General features: G+C 37.1%; 1 protein-coding gene across 6 annotated transcripts in view; it reads left to right on the plus strand.

Annotated features, from left to right (window-relative positions):
* ATP11B (ATPase phospholipid transporting 11B (putative)) overlaps window positions 1-21,233 on the plus strand; it is a 72,903-nt gene that overhangs the window by 43,326 nt on the left and 8,344 nt on the right. For 3 of the 6 annotated variants that reach the window (XM_056358316.1, XM_056358320.1, XM_056358319.1), the window contains exons 23-29: window positions 842-901; window positions 1,198-1,325; window positions 2,183-2,321; window positions 5,799-5,864; window positions 6,177-6,280; window positions 6,929-7,094; window positions 18,515-18,648. In XM_056358316.1, the coding sequence (XP_056214291.1) occupies window positions 842-901; window positions 1,198-1,325; window positions 2,183-2,321; window positions 5,799-5,864; window positions 6,177-6,280; window positions 6,929-7,094; window positions 18,515-18,648 (797 nt within the window). Of the gene's footprint in view, window positions 1-841; window positions 902-1,197; window positions 1,326-2,182; window positions 2,322-4,337; window positions 4,389-5,798; window positions 5,865-6,176; window positions 6,281-6,928; window positions 7,095-15,364; window positions 15,488-18,514; window positions 20,681-21,233 lie in introns of those variants that run through there. The other 3 variants (XM_056358321.1, XM_056358318.1, XM_056358322.1) reach the window with 3 other exon arrangements.

The raw sequence follows: 21,233 nt of genomic DNA on the forward strand, positions 1-21,233 counted from the left end.
ACCAAATCCATTCATCTTTCTTAAAGGAAGAGGAGCACAGGAGATAGCTGAGGGAGGGAAGGGCCTACAGAAAGTGTGTAGGGAGAGAGCGTGCTCTTTGCTAGCAGGCTCACCTTAAGAAAACTTAACAGTCCCAGCCTTGACTTAAGAAATCCTCAGGTGAAAGCTGCAAGGAAATTAAGCACCAGGGACTGAGTTATCTCTGGGTACCTGCCTGGGAGCTGTGGGCAGGGAGCAGCAAGGGTGAGCTTAAGCAGGATGTTAGAGAGAGCAGTGGGGGCATGCCACTCCTTTTTTTCTTTTTTTCCTTGATCATCAGTTTTGATAAGAAGTCAGAATTCACTATCTTAAAGGAAATTCAGAGATTCTAGCAGTGGCCATGAAACCACTTCTTATCTTTTGTTGTTTGCTTTCATTTAAAGATAACAGCATGGTGTTAGGTTTTGGTTTCTGTTTTGTCTGCTCCCATGCAAAAAGTTGTGTGTGCAGGGCACAGGCTTTCTTCAGTGAAGTGTGGAAACTATTTTGCAAAGAAATTCTTAAAAAGAAAATGAGGGGGAAATGGATGGATTTTCTCCTCCTTTAATACTGCTTGTACTCCCATAATGAGATGTTTCTGTTAAGCACATTTAAGTTTATATTTTTTCCAGTTTGTTGTCCCAAAGCATGAACAAAATACGCCCTTGAGCAGAGCATAATGCTTCATTTTGCCAAGTAAAATGCTGAAATGCTTTATTCTCTCCCTGTGTATTTATACCAGCTTGTAAGAGTTAACAGTTTCTTTTAGGGTTGTGAGGCCTGTACTGAGGATTAACTGTTTCGTTCACTTTTCATTTTTCAGAATGTGTGCTTTATTACACCACAATTTTTATATCAGTTCTTCTGTTTGTTTTCACAACAAGTAAGTATTGGATGCCTTCTGTCTTGGTAGATGTGTATGAAACACTCGGAGTAAATAACTAAAAAAATGGGAAAGAACTACACAGGAACAGCACAGATTTTACACTTAATAAATATCCAGCTTTATTTTCCGAATTTGATAGCTTGATGTTGCTCGATGGTTATGTGATTATAGCTTTTTTTCTAACTAGTAAATTCACATAATTAATGATCTGTTGCTGCTATTAGTGTGCTTATAAATTTTAATAAACAACTTTTTTCTTTACAAGACTGAAAATAATTTTTTTCTATTTTCAGACGCTCTATGACAGTGTATACCTGACTTTGTACAATATTTGTTTCACTTCCTTGCCTGTTCTCATATACAGTCTTTTTGAACAGCATGTGCATCCGCATGTATTACAGAGTAAACCTGTGCTCTATCGGTATGTATATCTTCAATATGTTGTCATAGTAGCACATAATTTAGAAAAACAGTGGCGTGTGCAGAAGTCTGAACTTGCTATTATGCGTTCGTACAGTATTTTGATCTGTAACTTCTGCAGTTTTTGGTAATTATCTTGAAGAACTGCAGCTACATAGTTTTCATCCTAAAAGTTAGTACTAAGTATTATAAGAGAAGCATCTTTTTATGTCAGTTGTGTTAAGACTGGAAGAGAATTGAGCACTTGGCCAGCTTACATGATTGGCAGCCTTTTCCTCCATTACATGTAGGAGGAGAAGATCAGTCAGACACACAAATGAAAAACTAGAACACTGTGGTTAGGGGAATCACCACAAAAAATGCTTTACAAAGAGGGGAAGTGATTTACTGTAGAAGTAGATGGTCCTCCCAGTGGTAGCGTATTGCACTGCATACTGCTTTATGGAGAAAAAAAAGTACGTATTTTTGTAAAAAAGAGATGTCTCTTAGATGCTTCTCATTTCCTAAAGGTCTTTCAAGCAAAGCAAGGGGCAAGTATCATAAGATGTGGCTTTTTCTTCCTCTTGCAACTCCACCTCTAGGGAGAAGAGTTCTAGTTAGTGACATTCTGAATTTGACCCATTAAGGAGAACCTTGCCACTGGTGATCCCTTTGGTAAAGCAGAGGCAAATCATAAGAGCTCAGAGTTCTTTTTTTGCCCATGATTTATGTATTTTTTTCGTATGTCAGCGTTCATTAAATGTTTTTTGGTGCAGTTGAAAGCCATTTTTATTCAAAGCAGTAGCTGTCATGCAATGTGAATAGCTGATGGGTTATATAAAGACTATCTAAAATCCAAAATCTCTTTTATTTCTCCAGAGACATCAGTAAAAATGCCCATCTGGGGTTTAAACCATTTCTTTACTGGACCATCTTGGGCTTCTTTCATGCATTTGTTTTCTTTTATGGCTCGTATCTTCTAATGGGAGAAGACACTTCTCTGCTGGGAAATGGCCAGGTACAATAGCATAAGAATTATTCTGTCACTATATTTTTGCTGATACTTCTTTTCCTTTTTTTTTTTTAACATCCTCTTGTCTCAGAAAAATGTAATATTTTTTACTTTTGTGAACTACTTAATTACCAAAGATGCTTTGAAAATATTCATGTGCGCTATCAACAGTAACATTTCTTAGTGTGGAAAGCTGTAAGACGTTGTCAGAAAGTGTATGTCCATGAAGAACATATCTTTCAAGAAAATAAATGTATTATGGTTGTCTTCAACTTTGTTTTATTTTGTGTACTGGTGTTGTCAAAATCGTACATCATAACTTCAGTATATGAGAATTTATATTCATTCATTCAGAACTCAAAATGAGTTGGACTTAATTGCAGTGTCAAACGGTGGCTTCTCTTTAGCATCTGTTAGAAAGTTAGGCTTAAATCTGAAAGTTGCCAAAAGTCTTAAAGCTTCTTCTGAAGATGTATTATTTCAATTACTCAGAAATTTTAAAGAGTATGTGGTGCAAGCTGCTTTAACTTTTATTCAGTGCATGTTTTAAGGACAGTAACTTAATGAAATCGTCAAATACTAATTTGACACTTTCTGTTTTAAAGAAATTGAAGTTCACAGGAAAAATCATACACAAAAAACTCTATAAAGGTTGGATGAAACCATTACAAGCCCACTTTCTCAATTTTTTCCTGAGTCAGTTAACCCAATTTAGAGTAATCAGATACTGATTTCTTTCCTCATAAAACTATTATGGGTAGTGATACCAAAACACATTTGCTTCCCTCATGCCGTTCCTACTACTGATACAAAGTGCTTGCTGATTTTCATGTAGGGCTTGGTAGAGTTGCAAGTTATGGCACAAGCTACAAAAATAGCATCATGTTGTATTCACAGTGGTCACCCGGTTGATAGGGAATGGGCATGAGCTCAAGAAGTTTAGCCAAAAAAAGGATTTCCATATAATGATGTACAGACAGTGGCCAGAATTGTCTTGAGTGACTAAAATCAGAAAGCATGTGAACTGGTGGTGGGTGGCATCCCTGAAGGGAAAGGAGCAGTAAAGGGGGAGTGGTGCAGCTAGCGGCAGTACCCATTTCATAATGAGATGTTTGATAAGATCATTAACGTAGTTATGCTTGAGACTAAAATGTCTCTTACAACTGAGGTATGTGTGTGCCCTCTCTTGTTACTTGTTACAAGCTATGTGACTTTGAAGTTCTTGTAAATTGGTAAAGGATCTTTGGTGCTCTTCTAATGAAGTAATTTTACACTACGGATCCAGTGCATTTTCTCTGCATCTGTCTTAGTTGTCAAAACACCTCACTTCAGAATTGCTTAGTAAATGTCCACAAGGCAGGAACAGGCTTTTCATTGTATTTAGTGGTAGATGTTTAGTTTGGGGAACGGATTATATTCTATAAATCAAGACCACTGTGCTGATTTAGACTTGGTGGAGAAAGTTCTTTTACTGGTTTCTTGTATAAATTAACCTCAAGATTTTTTTAAAAATATACTTTATGAATGAGCATACTAGAAGTAAATCTTTCAGATGCCCTTTGACTTCTCATGCTTTCTGTGATGGTGACTTCAAATAAATGCTAAGACTTTTTTTTGAGTTACTCTTTCTCTCTCATGTGTTTGCTGAAAGATGGTTATTGGAACTGGTAAACTGTGTGTTGCAGTGAAATACCTGCCGTGCATAAAGTATATTGCAAATCTAATGTGTGCCTGAAAAAGCCAAAGTTAAGGACAAGAAAAACTTGTGTATTGCTGAGTGCTTTTTCATAAGAAGTCCTCAAGAAGTGATCACTTTGTACGAATGTGTGATACAGGGTAGTGTTAGTGCAAGACCTCACATTTTCATTCCAAGTTCTCAGTTTGGAGCAAAGCAGAATAGAAGAGATTGTAAATAATCTGTTAATGCTGGTGGCTTGTCAGGTTTACCTCAACACATTGTGCAACAACTTGATCTTTTAGTTCTTTTTTCTCCCCCCTTTTTCATGCTGTGCATGTCGTCAGATATTGAAACCTAACAGGCAAATGGTAAGAGTTTAGAAGAGGAGGAGATACAAAATATTGTATCTGTTACTTCACAGGATTAGAAGATGCAGCATCCACAGTGTATATGTGTTCAAAAATATAATGGTGGCAAGAATCCATTTGTGTGTTGCATTCTAACTCTGTGGCCATTGAGAACAGTGTTAGCAAAGACACTTTCTTTCACGGGTCACTCAGGAGCAGTAGTCTAATTTTACTTCAGGATTATTATTGGAGCAGTTAACAGCAAGCACGTTGCTTTGTTAAACTTTGCTGTCCATGTGAAAAGTAAATAGAAGGCTTCAGAAGACATGTTATAGCAAAGATGCTTGAAATTATCAGTAAAGCCAGGCTTATGGCTGCCTCAGTTTTGTACCCTGTGTAAAGATGAGTAAAGCAGTTGTGAGATCTGTCATCAGGCTGTTGGGATTTTTTTTGTCAGAGCTCTGTAACAAGGACTACAATGTGCGAATCCCAGTTCCATGCCTCTGTGCTGTACTAACAAATCAACTCTAGGATGACTTTGATTGCCTGTCTGCATGTGGTACCTTTCTCCTTGCTTGCTTAGTTTGCTACCAGTAAATAAGGAGTTGAGGTTGTGATCATTGTTCAGTATGTCAGTGGCAAAAGTAACTGTGAAACAGCAGCGTCTTCAGTTACAGCACCCAGACTGCTTACAGGAGCAGAGCAGTTGGACCTGTTGTAGAACGGCAGCGTCTGAGTAGCATGTGTGTAGATAGATGACAAACTCAGCATCCCTGCTTGATTGTCAGAGCTGAGATTTTATTGTTGTAGAACTTGTTCAGAGTTTTGATAGTTTAATTTACATAGGCAAGAGAATACAAAACTGACGGATACAGTGTTGAAGCTTGATTTTGTTTGTATTAGCCTTGAAACAAAGTGTCTTCGTTAGAATTTTCTTTGAAAAAATACAATGGCGCCATTATTTTTGAATTTTAAAACTGTGCTTGGGGTAAAAAGTGAACTTTCAGGTGATGCTGCATGTTAAAAATGATCTGGAAATGTTCAAACTCAAAGTGCTCTGCACTTATGTTAATGAATACCTTCCACCCAGAACTTGCGTTCTGTTGGGGGGGGTATACTTAACTGATCAAATGGGTATCTTCATTTTCGTATCATTTCATGTTACTGTTTTGGACTTTCTTCGTATTCATGTAGCCTTTGTGGTGATATGTTCTGAACCAAGAAGGAAGGAAGATGACTTGTGGGTTGTGAATTTTGCTCTTATAAGCTCTGGTTTTTTTTCTAGTAGTCTGTGTTCTATCCTACTTGCTTTTTCATGATATTAGTTGTCACAAGCTTATGTCCACAGACTTGTTTCATTAGTGTAGCTGACCTGAGAAGAATCTTAACTTACCGTGAATGCTCTTAACTGGTGTTTCTTTTTTTCCTTCCATGATCTTTGCTGAACCATTTTCTTAGATGTTTGGAAACTGGACATTTGGTACTTTGGTCTTCACCGTTATGGTTATAACTGTTACGATGAAGGTATGATGTTAAACTTACTACTCTCTGTGTTTGGATATATAGGCAAATATGAAATAGAGCAATAATTTAAAATTGATTCAAAAGGTGTATGGAAGTAATTGATTCTTGAGGATTCCAGGTAAGTGTTTTTTGTGTTTGGTTTCAATGGTGGTTAAAGTTTTTTGTTGTAGTTTTTGGGTGTTACAACGATATTCAATACTTAATTCTTGGAATTAATTAATGGAAGTTCTCGAAGTATGTTCAGACTGGTATTTATAAATCTCCGTGAAGTGGGGGGAAAAAGGAAGTTCATTGAAGTTATCTTTGTTTTAGATGGCACTAGAAACTCACTTCTGGACATGGATAAACCATTTTGTTACTTGGGGATCCATTGTATTTTATTTCATATTCTCCTTGTTTTATGGGGGAATTATCTGGTAAGTGATTTCCTTCCCCGCCCCCCCCCCCCCCCCCCCCCGCCCCCCCTCTATAGCACATATGATAGATGAAGCTATGAAAACACACTGAAGTACTATGTTCTACAGTCTTCCTCTGAATTTTGTGACAGGTGTTGGAAAATAAATTTTTAAATATAGAGCGGCTGCTTGCTTTTGGTGGTTCTTTTAGAAATTTTGAGCAATGCTACTAAGCTGTCCTGTGCTCAAAGACAGGCATTACTTGTCTCTGACAGCCTGTGACTATAAAGGCATTTTTGTTTCTAAAAAGTAGATATGTTCCCTAAGATGCTATATAATAGGTAAATGTTTGCAACAGAAATGAAGGTGCTGGGGTTTGCATCAGTAAAGTGATTCAGAGCGGCCTTGGAGGGACAGGATAGTGATTGATTTCCTGCAACACAATTTAAAACTAAAACAGAACGTTTCCCTCCAAAGATTGGTACCCTACTTCCCCAGAGTTTCTTCGTGGGTCAGGTCCAACACATTGCTAGACTACTTCATGCACACCATGCAGTTGTAACTGCATCCTAAGAGACCTGCTGCTTGATGTAAAATAAGATACACTTGAGCCTGCCTGTGCTTTCTAGAAGTTCCTTTTAGTAATTGCCACTTCTTTTAACTTTTCAGGCCATTTTTACATACCCAGGACATGTACTTTGTGTTTGTTCAACTGTTGTCAAGTGGTTCTGCTTGGTTTGCCATAATCCTCATAGTAGTTGCTTGTTTGTTTATTGATGTTGTGAAGAAAGTGCTGTACAGACATCTACAACCAACAAGTACTGAAAAAGCTCAGGTAATGTTATGCTTTTGTATCCAACCTGATAATAGCTTAAGGAACGATTTTTCTGAAATCTGTCTTGTAAACTAAATACTTTCCTGTGGTATTTAATTATCCTCTTTAATTGTTGTCATGTTTAATGCGTAGAAGTGTTCTCATTTCAAAACATAATAGTTAATTTAAAATTACAAAAATGAGGACACCATTTTACAAAGAAATTATATTTAACTGATAAGGGGGTCACTCAGTCTTTTGCATCTCAGCTTGCAATGGTATGAGAATATCATACTGCGCATTTTTGTACTGCTTTAAAGATGGTAACATTCTCACTTTTGTCTAGGTATTAGAAGCTCTGTCTTCAACTAATTGACACTGAATATTTCTTAAAATGGGATGAAAACAATTTTAAAAACTAGTAGGACTTGTCTTAATTAGTATTTCTTGATTATATCATATGCTATGTATTTGATTGTTGATTATGTAATTAAAGGTAATGATCCATGTGGCGTTGTCATAAATTCATAGAAGAGGTCTAAAGATATGCTGTGATCATAGAATCTCCCTTTTGCCTGACACAGGCTACAAAAACTCCTTGAAATCACTCTGTTGAAATTAGGCTGTCTTTTACGTAAATGTCTCATCTATGTTGGAGTGTTTTCTTCTTTTTAGTGACAGTTATGAAGAAGTCATCCAACAGTCACCCAACTGTTCTAATAGTTACTGTCTCTGGTTTCATTTTTCAGCATTTTATCTTTTTATACTTTTTCTGCTAAACTGAAAAGCCTTCTATTAACAGGTGTTTGTTTTAGTCACGGTTTGTGATCAAGTTAATTTTCTACTGATAAGTAGAGCTGACTTGCATCTCTTGTCAAAAAGGTTATTTTCCAGTCTTTTAATCATTCTTGTGTTTCTCCTATAATCTTCACCATTCCTCAATCTCATCTTGAATTTTGGATTTCACCAGTGAACACAGTATTCCAGCACAGCATTCATCATTACCAAGTATGGGAATAATGAATCCCCCAGCTGTATTCAGTTAACAAAATAGTATATGTTCATAACTTCTTATCTTCTGCATCTTTTTCTCATCTGCAAGTGATTATGTTGGTTTCTTCCAGTTAATTGATGAGAGGTCAAGTAGCATAGGGCCAAGAAGAAGTGAAAGTGATTAAGAATCCAGTTGACAAAGATACCTGGTATGCAGTTATGTTCTGCCACCTGTTAGCAGGTTTTAGTGCATTTGTGTGCCATAATGATTTTGTGGTGTCCTAGTTGCGAAATCCAAATTACACTGAGCGATGTGCCATACAGAACTCTTAACTACGTTACATCAGTACTGTTACCTTCAGCATCTAGGCTTGGAATTACTTTGATGTAAGTGCATGTTGATTTACTGAAATTACACTACCCTTCTAATTTGTGTGTTACAAATCCATGTGAATCATTCTCTTAATTTGGCTAGGATCAACATGCCAACAAACCTATTGCTAGCCAAAATGCCCCATTAGTCCCTTCTCAAAACTGGAATATTAGCTGCTTTTTCTGGTCTTGGAATTTAGTAGCTAAAAGCCAAGGTAAATAACTACGGCTTTCAGAAGACTGTTCAACTAGACCTGATAAGCCTCTTGATTGAATGTTAGTGCACTTTTGGGATTAAAGAGTCTTGATTTAGGAAGAGTTAGGCAATGATACTTTTTTTGTTTTTCCTTCAAAGACTAGTGGCAATATTTATTGAACTGTTCCCTTTTCCTTCCTTCCTGTACATCCTGTACATCAGCTGTTTCTGTTTGGCACAGTGTACTGGTATGGTTTTTGAGGTTTCTCATGTTCCCAAAGTGCTTGAATTAAAAACAAAAAAGCCTGCATGATTTTTCCCTAGCTTAATCTGTATGCTTCTTGTTGCATTCTCATCCTTTCTGAATCGATTTTAAAGAATTTCAGCGTTCAGTTTGCTTCCGTTATGGTTGTGTCCTCAAGGACACAGTTGGACTTGTTATTTTTAAGAAGGAATCTTGATGAATGCCTTTTAACAACTTTCCTGTGGCTATAGCTGGATTCATAGCCATGGGGTTTTTGCTTTGTGCATCTGTTAGTCAGCTGCCCCCCTGCCCCGCTTATTCCCATTATACTTTACCATTTGACAGTGTCAGCATTAGGGTTTGTTTACTAAAACACTTTTTTTCTGAAAACACTTAGTTGCTGATACTGCGAAGGCGAGGTATCTAAAATCAGATTTGACTAGAAAGGCTTCGGCAGCCTTTCAGTGGTTTCTCTGTGTCTGGTGGTGAAATCATAGTTAAAAATGTACTTGCAAAAAGAAAGCTCCCTTTTGTTCCTTTTCTTGATGTTTAATCTGTTGAGATTTTCCCACTCTTACTCTTAATGGGATAATCAGCTCCAATGAATTTCATCGGCTGCTCTTGGATTGAGAAAGTAGACATAAATGAAGATGAACAGATGACCAACTTGCCACATTTATTGTCAAGAAGTAACAGAATGCTTCTTTCATTATTATGTCTCATTAGATTTGTTTAAAAAAATTCTAGTAAATATTTTTCTTTCAGTTTCAAAGCAGAGCAAGGACTCCGAATTTCAGATAGAATGAGTTTGGAGAATGTCTTTGTCCTAAATGCTAAGGAATTTTCTGTGGAAGTCATTGAAAGAGTGAAACTTTGTATGTGCCCTTTTAAATGCGTTTCTTGTAGTGTAGGTACACCCTCTGTATAATGAATCTTTTAAATTATTTTTAATTGTAGGACTAAATTAGTGTATTTGCCTATTGGAGGAAAGAAAAACCTTAGTTTACAGTTACCAAGTTTTTATCAAGTCAAGATAAATTGTTACGTGAACCGGTCAGTGATTTTTAAATCAGAGTTAGTTAGGTTGTTTGTTTCTGTCCACCATCATTTAAATTCTGAAATATTCCCAGGAGCAGTGGGCAAAACACAGGTTTCTCAACTGAAAATGTTTGCTTGTATTGTTTTAATTTTTCAGAAACTTAAGAGCACACAAGTTGTGCAAGTAGCCCAACTTAGTGCTCTGAATTCATTGTATGTGTAGGCTTCTACCTCACTCAGTATATAAGGAACTTGAGTTTATATCTCTTATTCGGTGTAAGGTTATAGCATCAACAGTCAGTCTGTCTCTCATCAGTTAGATGTTACATGTAGCTAAGTTATTCGTGAGATAGCAAAGAAATTTAACTGGTGTGAGAGAGAAACACTTAAGAAATTCTGCTAATAAACTTTAAAATATAAATATTGTTGTGTCACAACAACTTAAAAAACCCCTCTGTTCCATTTTGGGAAGTCAGTATATGAAAAATTTGACAGACAAGTATGAGTTGAGTCTTATAAAGGGATGAATTTGTTTAACTTTACCTTTCTTAATGCACTTAAGGTGTATGCGTGTAATTTGTGTGTGTGTGTTCCAAGATTTTTTTTGCTGGCCTTGAAGAAAATGCATTCTGTTGTGTTTGACTTAGGTTCGTTGCCCTGCAGTAGCTTCTGGGTCATTTCTGACTTCAGGCCTGTTACAGAATCGTATGGGAGGAAGTGGACAGTAACGTAAATCTGAATCAAAATGTAAATTTTGGGGTAAAAAAAAAATTTTGGGGTAAAACAGCACTATTGAGGGGAGAAGGTAATACTGAATAAAGATGACTGGTGAAGCATAGATGTAAAAGTGTGTAGGCCTTTTTTCTCAGTGTGAAAGTTAAGGTACACGTAAGAATGGTCCTACCAAACAGTAGCTGGCCGTGATGATCCCAGGAGCTGCCCTGAAGGTACCAGGCTTGTGTTCTGTATATGGTGTGTATTCCACTTAAATAACAATGTCTTGTCCTGTGTCTTTCTCTTAGAAAATTACTGCTGCTACTTACTGACATGTATGTTCCATCCCTTCTCTGTCCAATTGTAGATGTACTCCAACAGAGTTGCTTTAAGTGACGAGTTCATCGCACTGCAGCCATTGTCCAGGGCAAGGAATCAGCTGAGCAAAATTAGGTAGAGTAGGAGGGACAGTTCCTCATCAACTCTTATGCATGCTGAAGGTGAACTAACCAGTGCTGAGAGAGATGGGAAGAGGCATGAATGTTAGTGGGTTGAGAGGGCAATACCTCTAGTGCAGATATATTCAGTTTGGTTATTTCTTGGCTTTGCTCTGTGGTTTTGAGCCAAATGCTTCTCCTAAGTAGCATGTATTGGACGTGCTTTTTTTAGGAAAAAACATCCCTAGCATGATGCTCAACTTTCAGAATACAGATTTAGCTCTTCTTGCATCCATTGTTAAATAATCACAGTTTCTAGCATGATTATAATGCTTTTAATTTCTTTATGATCAAAATAACAGTGCTGTTTGCATGTTGGATAATTTCAGCTCCCTGAGGCTGTGACAGGAAGGTCCATGTCTTTCAGGCAGCGATTTCTTGCAAGTTGTTTGCCCATTTTAATTTGCTTTCACGTGTGTTGAAAGCGCAGAAAATGCTTTTAAGTTTGGGTTGTACATACACTTGTGCGGCTAAGGCTTTTTGTGTTTGTTCTGTGCATCTATAAACTGAGTGTTGTTTGTTTTCAATGTGTATAGTTACATATTCCTAAAGGCATTTGGCTACAAAGTCCTAGAAAATTGTTCAAAAAAATAGCAAAGCATACATGTGTCTGTGATAGGTGAACCATTATGATTCTGAAACTCTTGAAATGCGTTAAATTCAGTACGTGAAATCCTTTCAAATGCTGATTCTCTTTTGTAAGACAAAAACATTCTTATGCATCAATGATGTCTCAACCTGTTTGATGTTTTATCCCACCGTTATCTATTGCTGTATTTTGTAACAAGAATTTAATGCAATGACCTGATTACTTTCAAATATTTTTTTTTAGGTGACTGTTGTTTAAATACATGCAAATAGATGCTAGCAGAACCAACTAACTGTATTTTGGGGGGTTAATTGCTGTTTAACTGAGGAAAAGTGGGAGACAGGAAGCTGACATTGTCAACTATTAGCAGAAAGTTAAGTGGTTAATTGAAATGGGTGATACAAGTCCTTTTAAGAGAGGGGTGGGTGGAGAAAAAGCTTTGTATTTCCTCTGGGAGCACGCTATGCCTTTGCAAGGCAAAACTTGAAATGGCTGTTATGTTTAGCTGTTAGTTGTCCCAGTGTGAAACATAACCATCTTAGATTTCCAAACATCCCAGGGAGGTAGCGGTGGGATGATTTTGGTTTGTTTGGTTTTTAAATTCAGTGCTTACTAGCTTAAAAACAGGCAAACTGCAATATACCTCTTGAATTTTAGTAAACTTAGCAACATTGCAGTTTCCTGTGCAAAAGCTTGTACAAGTTAGCTTTTAAAATTCTTGGTTTATCCGTGCCATGTAAATAAGTTACATTTTTAAAACTCTGGATAAATATGTTTCCAGTAAATCTCTGTTTTCTCACTGCATTATTAAAGTGAATTACGTGGTGCATGATATCTACACCAAAGATTTCATTACAAAAGATTCCGTTAAACTTTCCAAAACTGAACACATTTTAAGGGTTATGCAACTGGAGGGTGAAAGAAGAATAAAGCTGTCTAGGAATGTAGCACTGTAGTTACTAAAATACTAAAAACAGGAGAACACTTGCTAACTTTGAGGGGATTTTCTTCATATTACACTTAGGGAAAGGGTTGAAAAAATGGGAAGGTTATTTTGTCTGAGTAACAAATGATTATGCAAATCCAATTCTCGTGTATGTCAGAACTTTTACGCTTGAATATCTAATAGTAAGGTACCTGAAATAAAAGCACAGAGTGCCTTACACTGTGCAGTTGAAGTTGTAAAGTGCAACAAGAAAGAAACAAGGACTTTGGTTTCTCTAGTTCTTCATTTGAACAAAGTTGGGAAGCTATCCTATGGATGCTTACCTAAAACAATAAAAAGGAAAATAAGTTTGCAGATGGAAACTACTCACTTCACTATACTAAATAACAAAGAATTTGGAGTGAAGACCATGGGTTAGTTTTTGTGGTGGTCAGGGCAGCTGTTCTGCAAAAGCATAGAGCAGAGAAAGCAAGGAGAACTCTTAAGAACATGAAACAAAAGAGCTGCATGGTGAATGTAGATGGAAGCAGCTAATTCTGTCACGCCTCTTTTGTACATGCCCACCCAGTAGCTGCGTCCCTTGTGACTGCAGAATGCACGTGGATTGATGAACAACGCTGGCAGTTTTTTGTAGTTTACTAAATATATATTAAAACCCTTAGAAGAAGTGTATCACCAGGTTAAACTGAGTTACGTCTTGTGTTGCAAATGTGCTTACCGTTCTGTTGATACACAAAAAAATACCTTTGTGAATGTGAATTAAAAGACAAGTATGATGTTACAATTTATTGTTATGTCTATAGGCTTCACAGGGTGCAAAAAATGTTCAAGTTTATATAAAGTACGTTTGTGATATATAGTTAAGAGTTTTGAGGTGGGTCTTTTAAGTGTCCGTGTCATTCCTTTAGGTCAGAAATGCAGTCTTGTGTGTGCCTGTTAAACTCTCGCCTCTGAACTTTACTGTCACTTTTGTAACTTGGGATGATGAGGAATCAGGCAGCAGAGGTCAGGTGCAGGCTTTATGCTTATCTGGGGGCTGACTGAATACTACTACTTTCCTCTGTAGCCATCTCTCCTGTTCTTGGAACATGTGAAATGTGCATTTTAGGGTACTAACTGGGCCCCATTGTATCTCACTTCAGTTTTTTCTTTGTAAACAAAGTTTTGTGTGTGTATGTATGTATATGTGTCTCTGTGCTTTATAGGAACTGTCACAAAACATGTGTGAGAAGTGTTGCTCAGATAGATGTTTTAATTCTACTAACTGATGGGATTAACTGTTTATAGAGGTTTTACCCTTGGACAGTGTGTTATGACTGTACATAATACTAGGGAAATGTAAAACACAAGTTTTTATTTACAGGGAAGGCTGTCAGTGCATAACATTATATCTGGGACTCTCATACTGTAGCATTTGCCATAGCACAGCCGAGACCCCGTCCTTTCCCCATCTGCAGGCCCGTAGGACTGTTGTTGCCTTGTTTTCCCTTCATCTCTGAACAGATCTGCTTTCTTCAGCTGTCTCCAGAACTCCAGACTCCTGGTCCTGGCTTTACGGCCTTCGTTACTTGTCTGAATTTTTTCCTGTAGTTACTGTTTCATAGAATTCCCCTCCTAAGAGCTTTCATATCTGATCCAGACCAGCTGTGTAGAAGCTGAGAACAGACAGGTTTCTGTTCCTTTTACAGCATATGTTTTCTGTAATTAACATACAATTTCCAAAAAGGTTAGTCAAGTGCAAACATGCATTCACACTAGTGAAGTATACCAGAACATCCTAATATACTAAACCTTGAACAAGGGAAATTTCTTCCTTTACAGGTTTGTATATTGCATTAGCATAGCTAATCCGTAGAATCTATTGCAGGAAGAGGGAATAAATGAGAGGAGAATAGAGTATTTCATATTTATGTTCTGTCACAAAAGTGCACGTACTTACTTACCTGAAGATACTTTTGCCTTAATGGCTTTGAAATAACAAAATAGTTTGGCAGTTGTGGGTTTATTTGATTGAAAGAGGTGAAGAGTACAAAAAGTAGACGACTTGAAAACGTAACTGCCAGTGAAGTTGTTAGATGCCAACACTCTCTCTTTTTTTTTTTTTTTTTTTTTAATATATATTTCTAAATCAAATTGTTTGGGGTTTTGGCATACGGTATATTAAGGGTTAAAGAAAGTGAGCTTTATAGTAGGGAGCAAGTTTTAATTTAATTGTAGAATAGTAACCATCTCACATATATTTTCTGAAATGCCTCTGTGGCATCAGACACATTGACAGCTAGGACCTGGGCTCAGGAGAATATGCTGTGGTGCTCTTTAACTTGATGTACAAGATTAAATACATTTTCTATTTAACAAAGTCCCACCCAGCTGTATATTTCAGTCTGATTAAATGTTTACTTGAAATGTCTGTCTTGTGGCATATAGAATACCCTGTAATAGGACAAGCAAACGGAAATGATCGTTTTCCCCTTTTGTAGTCTGTGGTGCGCAAAAAGACCGAACACTTCTGATACTTGTGCACTGATAAACCATGTTTGATCCACTGATTAATTTGAAAAAATTGCTTCTTTACTTTGTAAATTTGCATTGTTCTCTCAAGAACAGATCTGTAAAATGAAAGTTCATTTAAAAATGGTAATTGTTTTAAAGCGATGCAAGCATGGTGGTTTATAAGATTTGTTGCTTTTCTGTCCTTCTAGATGGAAGAAGATAAGGGTTCAGTCAGCTCAGCATGTGACTTTGCTGAAAGCAGGCACAGAGGGGAGGACAATAGGCAACTGCTAGATCCATCTAGCCTACCCGACAGTTCTTACGTTCACTAGGTAGTACTCCCACTCTACCCTAATGTGTGTGTATACATATATTTATATATATCATATAGACAGTCATGGAGTCATCTCAAAAATACCCATATTTTTGGTATCTACAAGAAAATTTGCATCATATGTATGGGTTCCATTTTTTCTTATCAAGCTGAATCATTCTTTAATTCTGCACTTCAGTTGCTTTTTGATTTATTACATGAAATGGGCCATTATCATATAAAGTATTACGTTTATTGTGATCCAGATCTTACCTTCTGAAAATGTGTTACTTTATTTGCAGCCCAAATACCAATACTATCAGATATTTCTCTATATTTACTAATTTTTTTTAAACCATTGTCTCTCCTGCCTTTTGTTTCCTGAGGGTTTGTTGCAGGTCTTCAGAGACCATTATGCTCTACTGCTTTACCATGCCAGGTTTTACTTTGATATAAAGCTATGATTGTAATTGTCTGCCACAGAGATAAAAGTGAGAGAAAGGACTCTATAGCATAATAAAAGTATCTTCCTTCCTTCCAGGTAGTGGATATAAATGTAAAAATCCATGCTCACCAGGCAGTGATACACAATGTATCTACACATAAAACTGAATTTATTTTTATGTTGTCCTTGATGTTCTCCCAGTATTACTTTACGCTTAACCATGAGTTTGATAAAATACAAATGTTGTTTCCAGGCTTATGTAAGGTCACATTTGCTGGTTTTTTTTAAAAGGGTAATAATTGACTTTTCCATAAATTGTGGTTCAAGCATGATCCTAGCTTTTTGTGAGTATCTAACTTGAGAAGAACAAAGGAGATTCTAGTGAAGAAGAGACACCAGTGCTCCAATATCCAGAGCTGAGGGTTCATTCCTTGGAAAGCAGTTTGGGTTACTCTTGATTCCTCTGCCTACCCGCTTTGAATAATATCTAAGATTGTTGGGTCGGCAGATCCCCCTGGTCCATGCGATCCCACATACAACCACTGTAATATGACCTTTTACAGTAACTTTAAAGGTATTGCTTGGTCTGCTTCAAGAAAATGGATGGACTAAATACTCCTTTTGAAATCCTAGGTGTAGGAATGTTGAGAGTTTGTTCTGTATGGCTGTGAATGCAACTGTGAAGATCACTGCATGTGCAGCAGGGAGTGTGCTTTCTGACCTCCTAACAGGAATTCCTTCTGCTCTGTGTCATTTCTTGTCTGATACGCTGTGAGCGCAGTATGAAGTGGCTGTGAAGGTCCTGTTCCCTAGTACTGCAGTGCTGCGAATTGTGCTGTTCCTCATCTTGGTGTCTTCTGTGACAGTACAGTTGTGACCATATGGTCATCAAACTAGGGCGTTCAGGGACTCAAGCGCTGTTGAGGTGTGTCGTTTGTTTTGGTTTTAACCAGAGCCGCTTTTAGACCTGTCAGTTGCAATGCTTCTGCTCCTGTCCCTCAGGTCATTAGTAAATGTTAATTTTGTGTCCAAAAGACCTCCCAGATGAGTGCGGGTTAGTCAGAAGTGTGCAATCTGCCTGTACTCATTCATGGCCTCCTAGGTATAAGTACTGTAAGCATCATACGAAGCAGTGTCTTGGGAGGATCTGGAGGGACCATGGGGAATGCAGAACAGAGCTGAGGAATGGGCAGGCTTAGGAAAAGACGCATGGAAACACCAGTTCTGCGCATGTGCTCCCCCCTTCTCCTACCAGTTGGGGTTGTTCTCTTGGATTTCCAAACACTTCTTGTTCCTGTTAGCTGCCTCTTCTTTTGGGATTGGAGTTGTTCTGTTATGAAGCTGTAATCTGTCCGGTTGCCTGTGGGGGGATTAGGAAGGAATGTGTCCACTCATAGTAAACCATTCCCATAGGAAACTGAATTTCTTTGCTTTCCTTGTGATGTTGGGCAAGTGTGGGTGGCATGAGAGAAACTGGGATTGGAAACCAAAGTCTCGGTCACACAGGGAAAAACTGGGAGAAGCTCTGAAGTGAGCTGTGTCCTATCATAGACAAAGATGCCTTCTCCCAGATTTCTTCATTCACTGGTGTCCAAGAGTGAAATGAGGATAACGGATGTTTAAATCTATCCTGTGTGTTCAGCATTTGTTTGAAAGGTTGCTCTTATGGAAAGTTTCAAATTAAATTTAAAAGCATCCCCACACTCCACGTTTTTATTTCCTTTTGGGAAGGTCGTGGAAATCGGTTTTGGACGTTCTCTTTCCAACAGTACTAGTTTTTAGTCAGATTGTAGTTACGCTGTGGTTGACTAGCGTGCAAAAATAAGAGGAGCGCACTGATAGATGGCACGTAACGTGAACCCATACACCTGTGTATTACTGCTTTCATTTTGTCTGGGTCTTTCTCACCTACAAAGAATGAACAATAGAAAGTTTATTATGCTAATGTCGAATTACTCTTCATGCTGGCATGAACATGACTGAACCTTTCTAACATCAGCCTTCTTTGCATTTAGAGAAAGGATATCTGCAAATCAGGAATGTGCTTTTGTTCCTTACCAGGCCAAGGGTATCTATGGTAGTGAAATAACATAAATTATTATAGGAAGTTGTGTTCTACATTTCTTGAGGAAAAATTATTATTTACAGTCAGGTAGCTGCACTGTATTCAGCTGCCCTGGTCTGAAGCTTTCTCTTGATAATTTCCCTTAAAATAGGACAGGCCTGCAGCTTGTATAAATTACACCTTTGCTGAGGTCAATCAAGGCATCACAGCTCAAACTGTGATGTGCTGCTCCACAGATGCACTATAGCTGTAACAGAGAATTGCTGACCAGTTTATTTCCAACATTAAGCAGAGACGGTGCTAAACATTTTCCATACCCTCACCAAGGCTGCATTCAACCATTGCGTAGATTTTAGTATAGATAGACTTCAGGAAGGGAAATGGTAATGTTATTCGTCATTGTAATTCTATAAAATTGAAAAATAATCAACACTCTTAACTTTTAGAAAACCTGCTTTTCCTAAGTGCTTTCTGATAACATCTCATTGCTAAAATCTGAGTACTAATTTTAATTTTTTTTTTTCTTTTCCTTCCAGCTTACTGAGGCAGGTTCAGGTATCAACTGCTTGGACTCCATGTGCTGCTTCTCAGATGGGGAAACAGCATGCACATCTGTTAGAAGAATGCTGGAACGACTGATGGGAAGATGTAGTCCAACCCGGGTCAACAGGTGTGGCATTTCTCTCAATAGCCTTTGCTGCAGACGATTCTCCTATAAACTGGAACCTGATGAACCTGCAGCAATAGATGTCTAGCAAACCAGCTGCAGGTTTTGCTTATTTAAGTAGGAAATGCAACTCTTTATTGTACCTTTCTCATCCTAAAAAATTAGTTTCTTGTTTCTTTTTGAGTGCTTTCTTTTGGAATGGGGAGGGGGGAAAACAGTTTTCAAAAGATTTCTGTTGTTTAGTTTGGCTTACTACAAGTTCTTGTGTTCTATCTATCATAATTTCTCTTGATTTGTACATTCTTCTCTTTGGAAAAATCAAGCCTTGCTGCTGGTTTTGTTCTCCTCTTTACGATTATTTCTTTGCCTTGATGAATCAGGAGTTGTTTGTAAAGTCGCAAGACTTCCCTTTGGCTCTTGATGTACAACCTCCAAATATTTACCTTGGAGCTTGCATTACTCCTGAAGATATACAAAAGGCTCACGCTCCCCCCCGAAATATAACTTCATTATTAGAAGGAGAGTCTTTGAATCTTTCAGCCATTGATTGATATGAAGATGAAATATTTTTGTAGTATAACTTTTATAATCTATTTCTAAAATTGGAGTGATTGACAGAACAGAGCCTTCAGGTTCTAAGGATTTTAAATGTTTTTTGGGTTCTAGAAGGTATTGTCAAAATCATGTGTGCCATTCCAGAGTATGTGCTAAATAAATCTTTTTCCTTCACAAACCACGTGTGAAACAAACTTCAATGGGATAAAATCCCATTAAAGTAATCAAATACATCTAAGGAGCAGTACTGCTCTTGCCGTCAGCATAACCGTAAGAAAAGCTCGTACTAAATCTGCTAGTGTGCCATCTCCCCATTTCCAGATAAAGAAGGATAGCTAACGAACTTGGAAATATTTGGGGGTCGAAATAAAAAGTCTTTTGTACATCGTAATCTCTCAGTCCCTGAATGGTATCTTGGTCCTTCATTAGTCAAAAGGCAAACCTGAAAAAGTTGCACTTCACACATTTTTCAAGGAAATTCATTTTGTATTTGAACAACTTTGTCTCTTTTGGTTAAAAGTGGTGGTATCATTCATTCGGTATAAAATCGTGTGTGGGTAATTTTCACTGACAAGCTTTGTCAGTTCTGATTCTGCCTTTAGGTATTTCCTTGGTATGTAGTACACCTCTGGTTTGAACTCTTGTGTTGAATACAGTGTCTGTGGTTTCAGTCGGTTTCTCTCTTCTGGCTTGCTTATGAAATTTATTCAACGTTTCTGCAAATCTAGGGTATGATTATGCAAAATGTTTCATTCCATATGAAAAATGAACTGTTATGATTAAGTACATTTTTAATTCAAACTTTTGCTGTATAGAAAGCAGGCATGATGTATAAAATAAACAATTTAATAGAATTTTTAATCTACAAGGTGAGCATTTGATTGGTCTAAAAAATCAACATTTTGGTAGCAGTTGCTCTTAAGTTTTTTGGGCTTTTTTTCCAATTCACTGTAAAACTGTGCTTTCCAAATGAAGAACTTCTCACGCTACTTTATTTTCTTATTGTTATCTAATTAGGGCAGATTTTTAGTTAACGTTTGCTTTAGTAACGTGTAGTCTTACAAGGTAGGTATTCTGTGGTTTATTTTCCTGCAATGCGTTTACATTTTTACAATTTCCTCTTCTCCACTCAGTTTTTCTTTCTTTTAAGAACTTACAAATATTTATTGAAGTAACTCATATTTGACAGAATATTAAATACTTTTTGAAGACTGCTTTTTCTCAGGTTTCTTGTCTGCTTACCTCATGTAGTTTTCAGATGAAGTTCCATCTAGCTGAATAGTTTTAGAATTTTTAGAACACAGAAGTCAGCATTGTGTTTAATGAACATGCTAAACTATGATGGTGCTAAACTATGGGCTTGAAGTTCTGTAGGTTTTGCTTCTGTCTCTGGTTGAAACTACTGTGAAACCGTCTTCTAGTTTCACTTACATTTATGCACAGTACAACTAGAAAATCCTTTTTTTTTTCTTTTCTTTTTTTTTTCTCTTTTTAAAAAAAAATCTTAGTCTTACTTGCTTTCTTTAGTGACTTCAGTTCCTTCCACTCAGCAGACACTTAAAACCTAGACTAAAAGTCAAGGTACTAAGACTATTTTTTCCCCTATGCTTTCCTGGTTTTATATATATATATATATTTATATATATATGTATTAAAGTCTGTGTTTATTTTTTAATGTACTATATCCTGAGGCAGTTACAAGTTGTGAAATGCTGAAGGTACGGTTAAGAAATCCATTTGGTGATTTTAAAATGCTTGTAAAATTATTTAGCCTTTTATTCACGAGCTTGAACTGCTTTGATTTTTACTTAAATCTTCAGAGGATTGCGCAGTGCCAAACAGGGGGATGCTCTTTTGAGTACTTGGGCTGTATAAAATAGCTTCTTATTCAACCAAGAAGTAGCTGCAGATTATTTTTGTTGAAGTAATGCTGATAAATAAGTTGTCTATGAGAGTGCTGTGGAATGAAGAGCACTATTTTAAATAGTGTTGCTGAAGCTAGCTTCTGTTGTATTCTGTGCTCCTGATATTCT

Source organism: Falco biarmicus, chromosome 13 (assembly GCF_023638135.1).
Source record: "Falco biarmicus isolate bFalBia1 chromosome 13, bFalBia1.pri, whole genome shotgun sequence".
NCBI classification, from domain to species: Eukaryota; Metazoa; Chordata; class Aves; order Falconiformes; family Falconidae; genus Falco; species Falco biarmicus.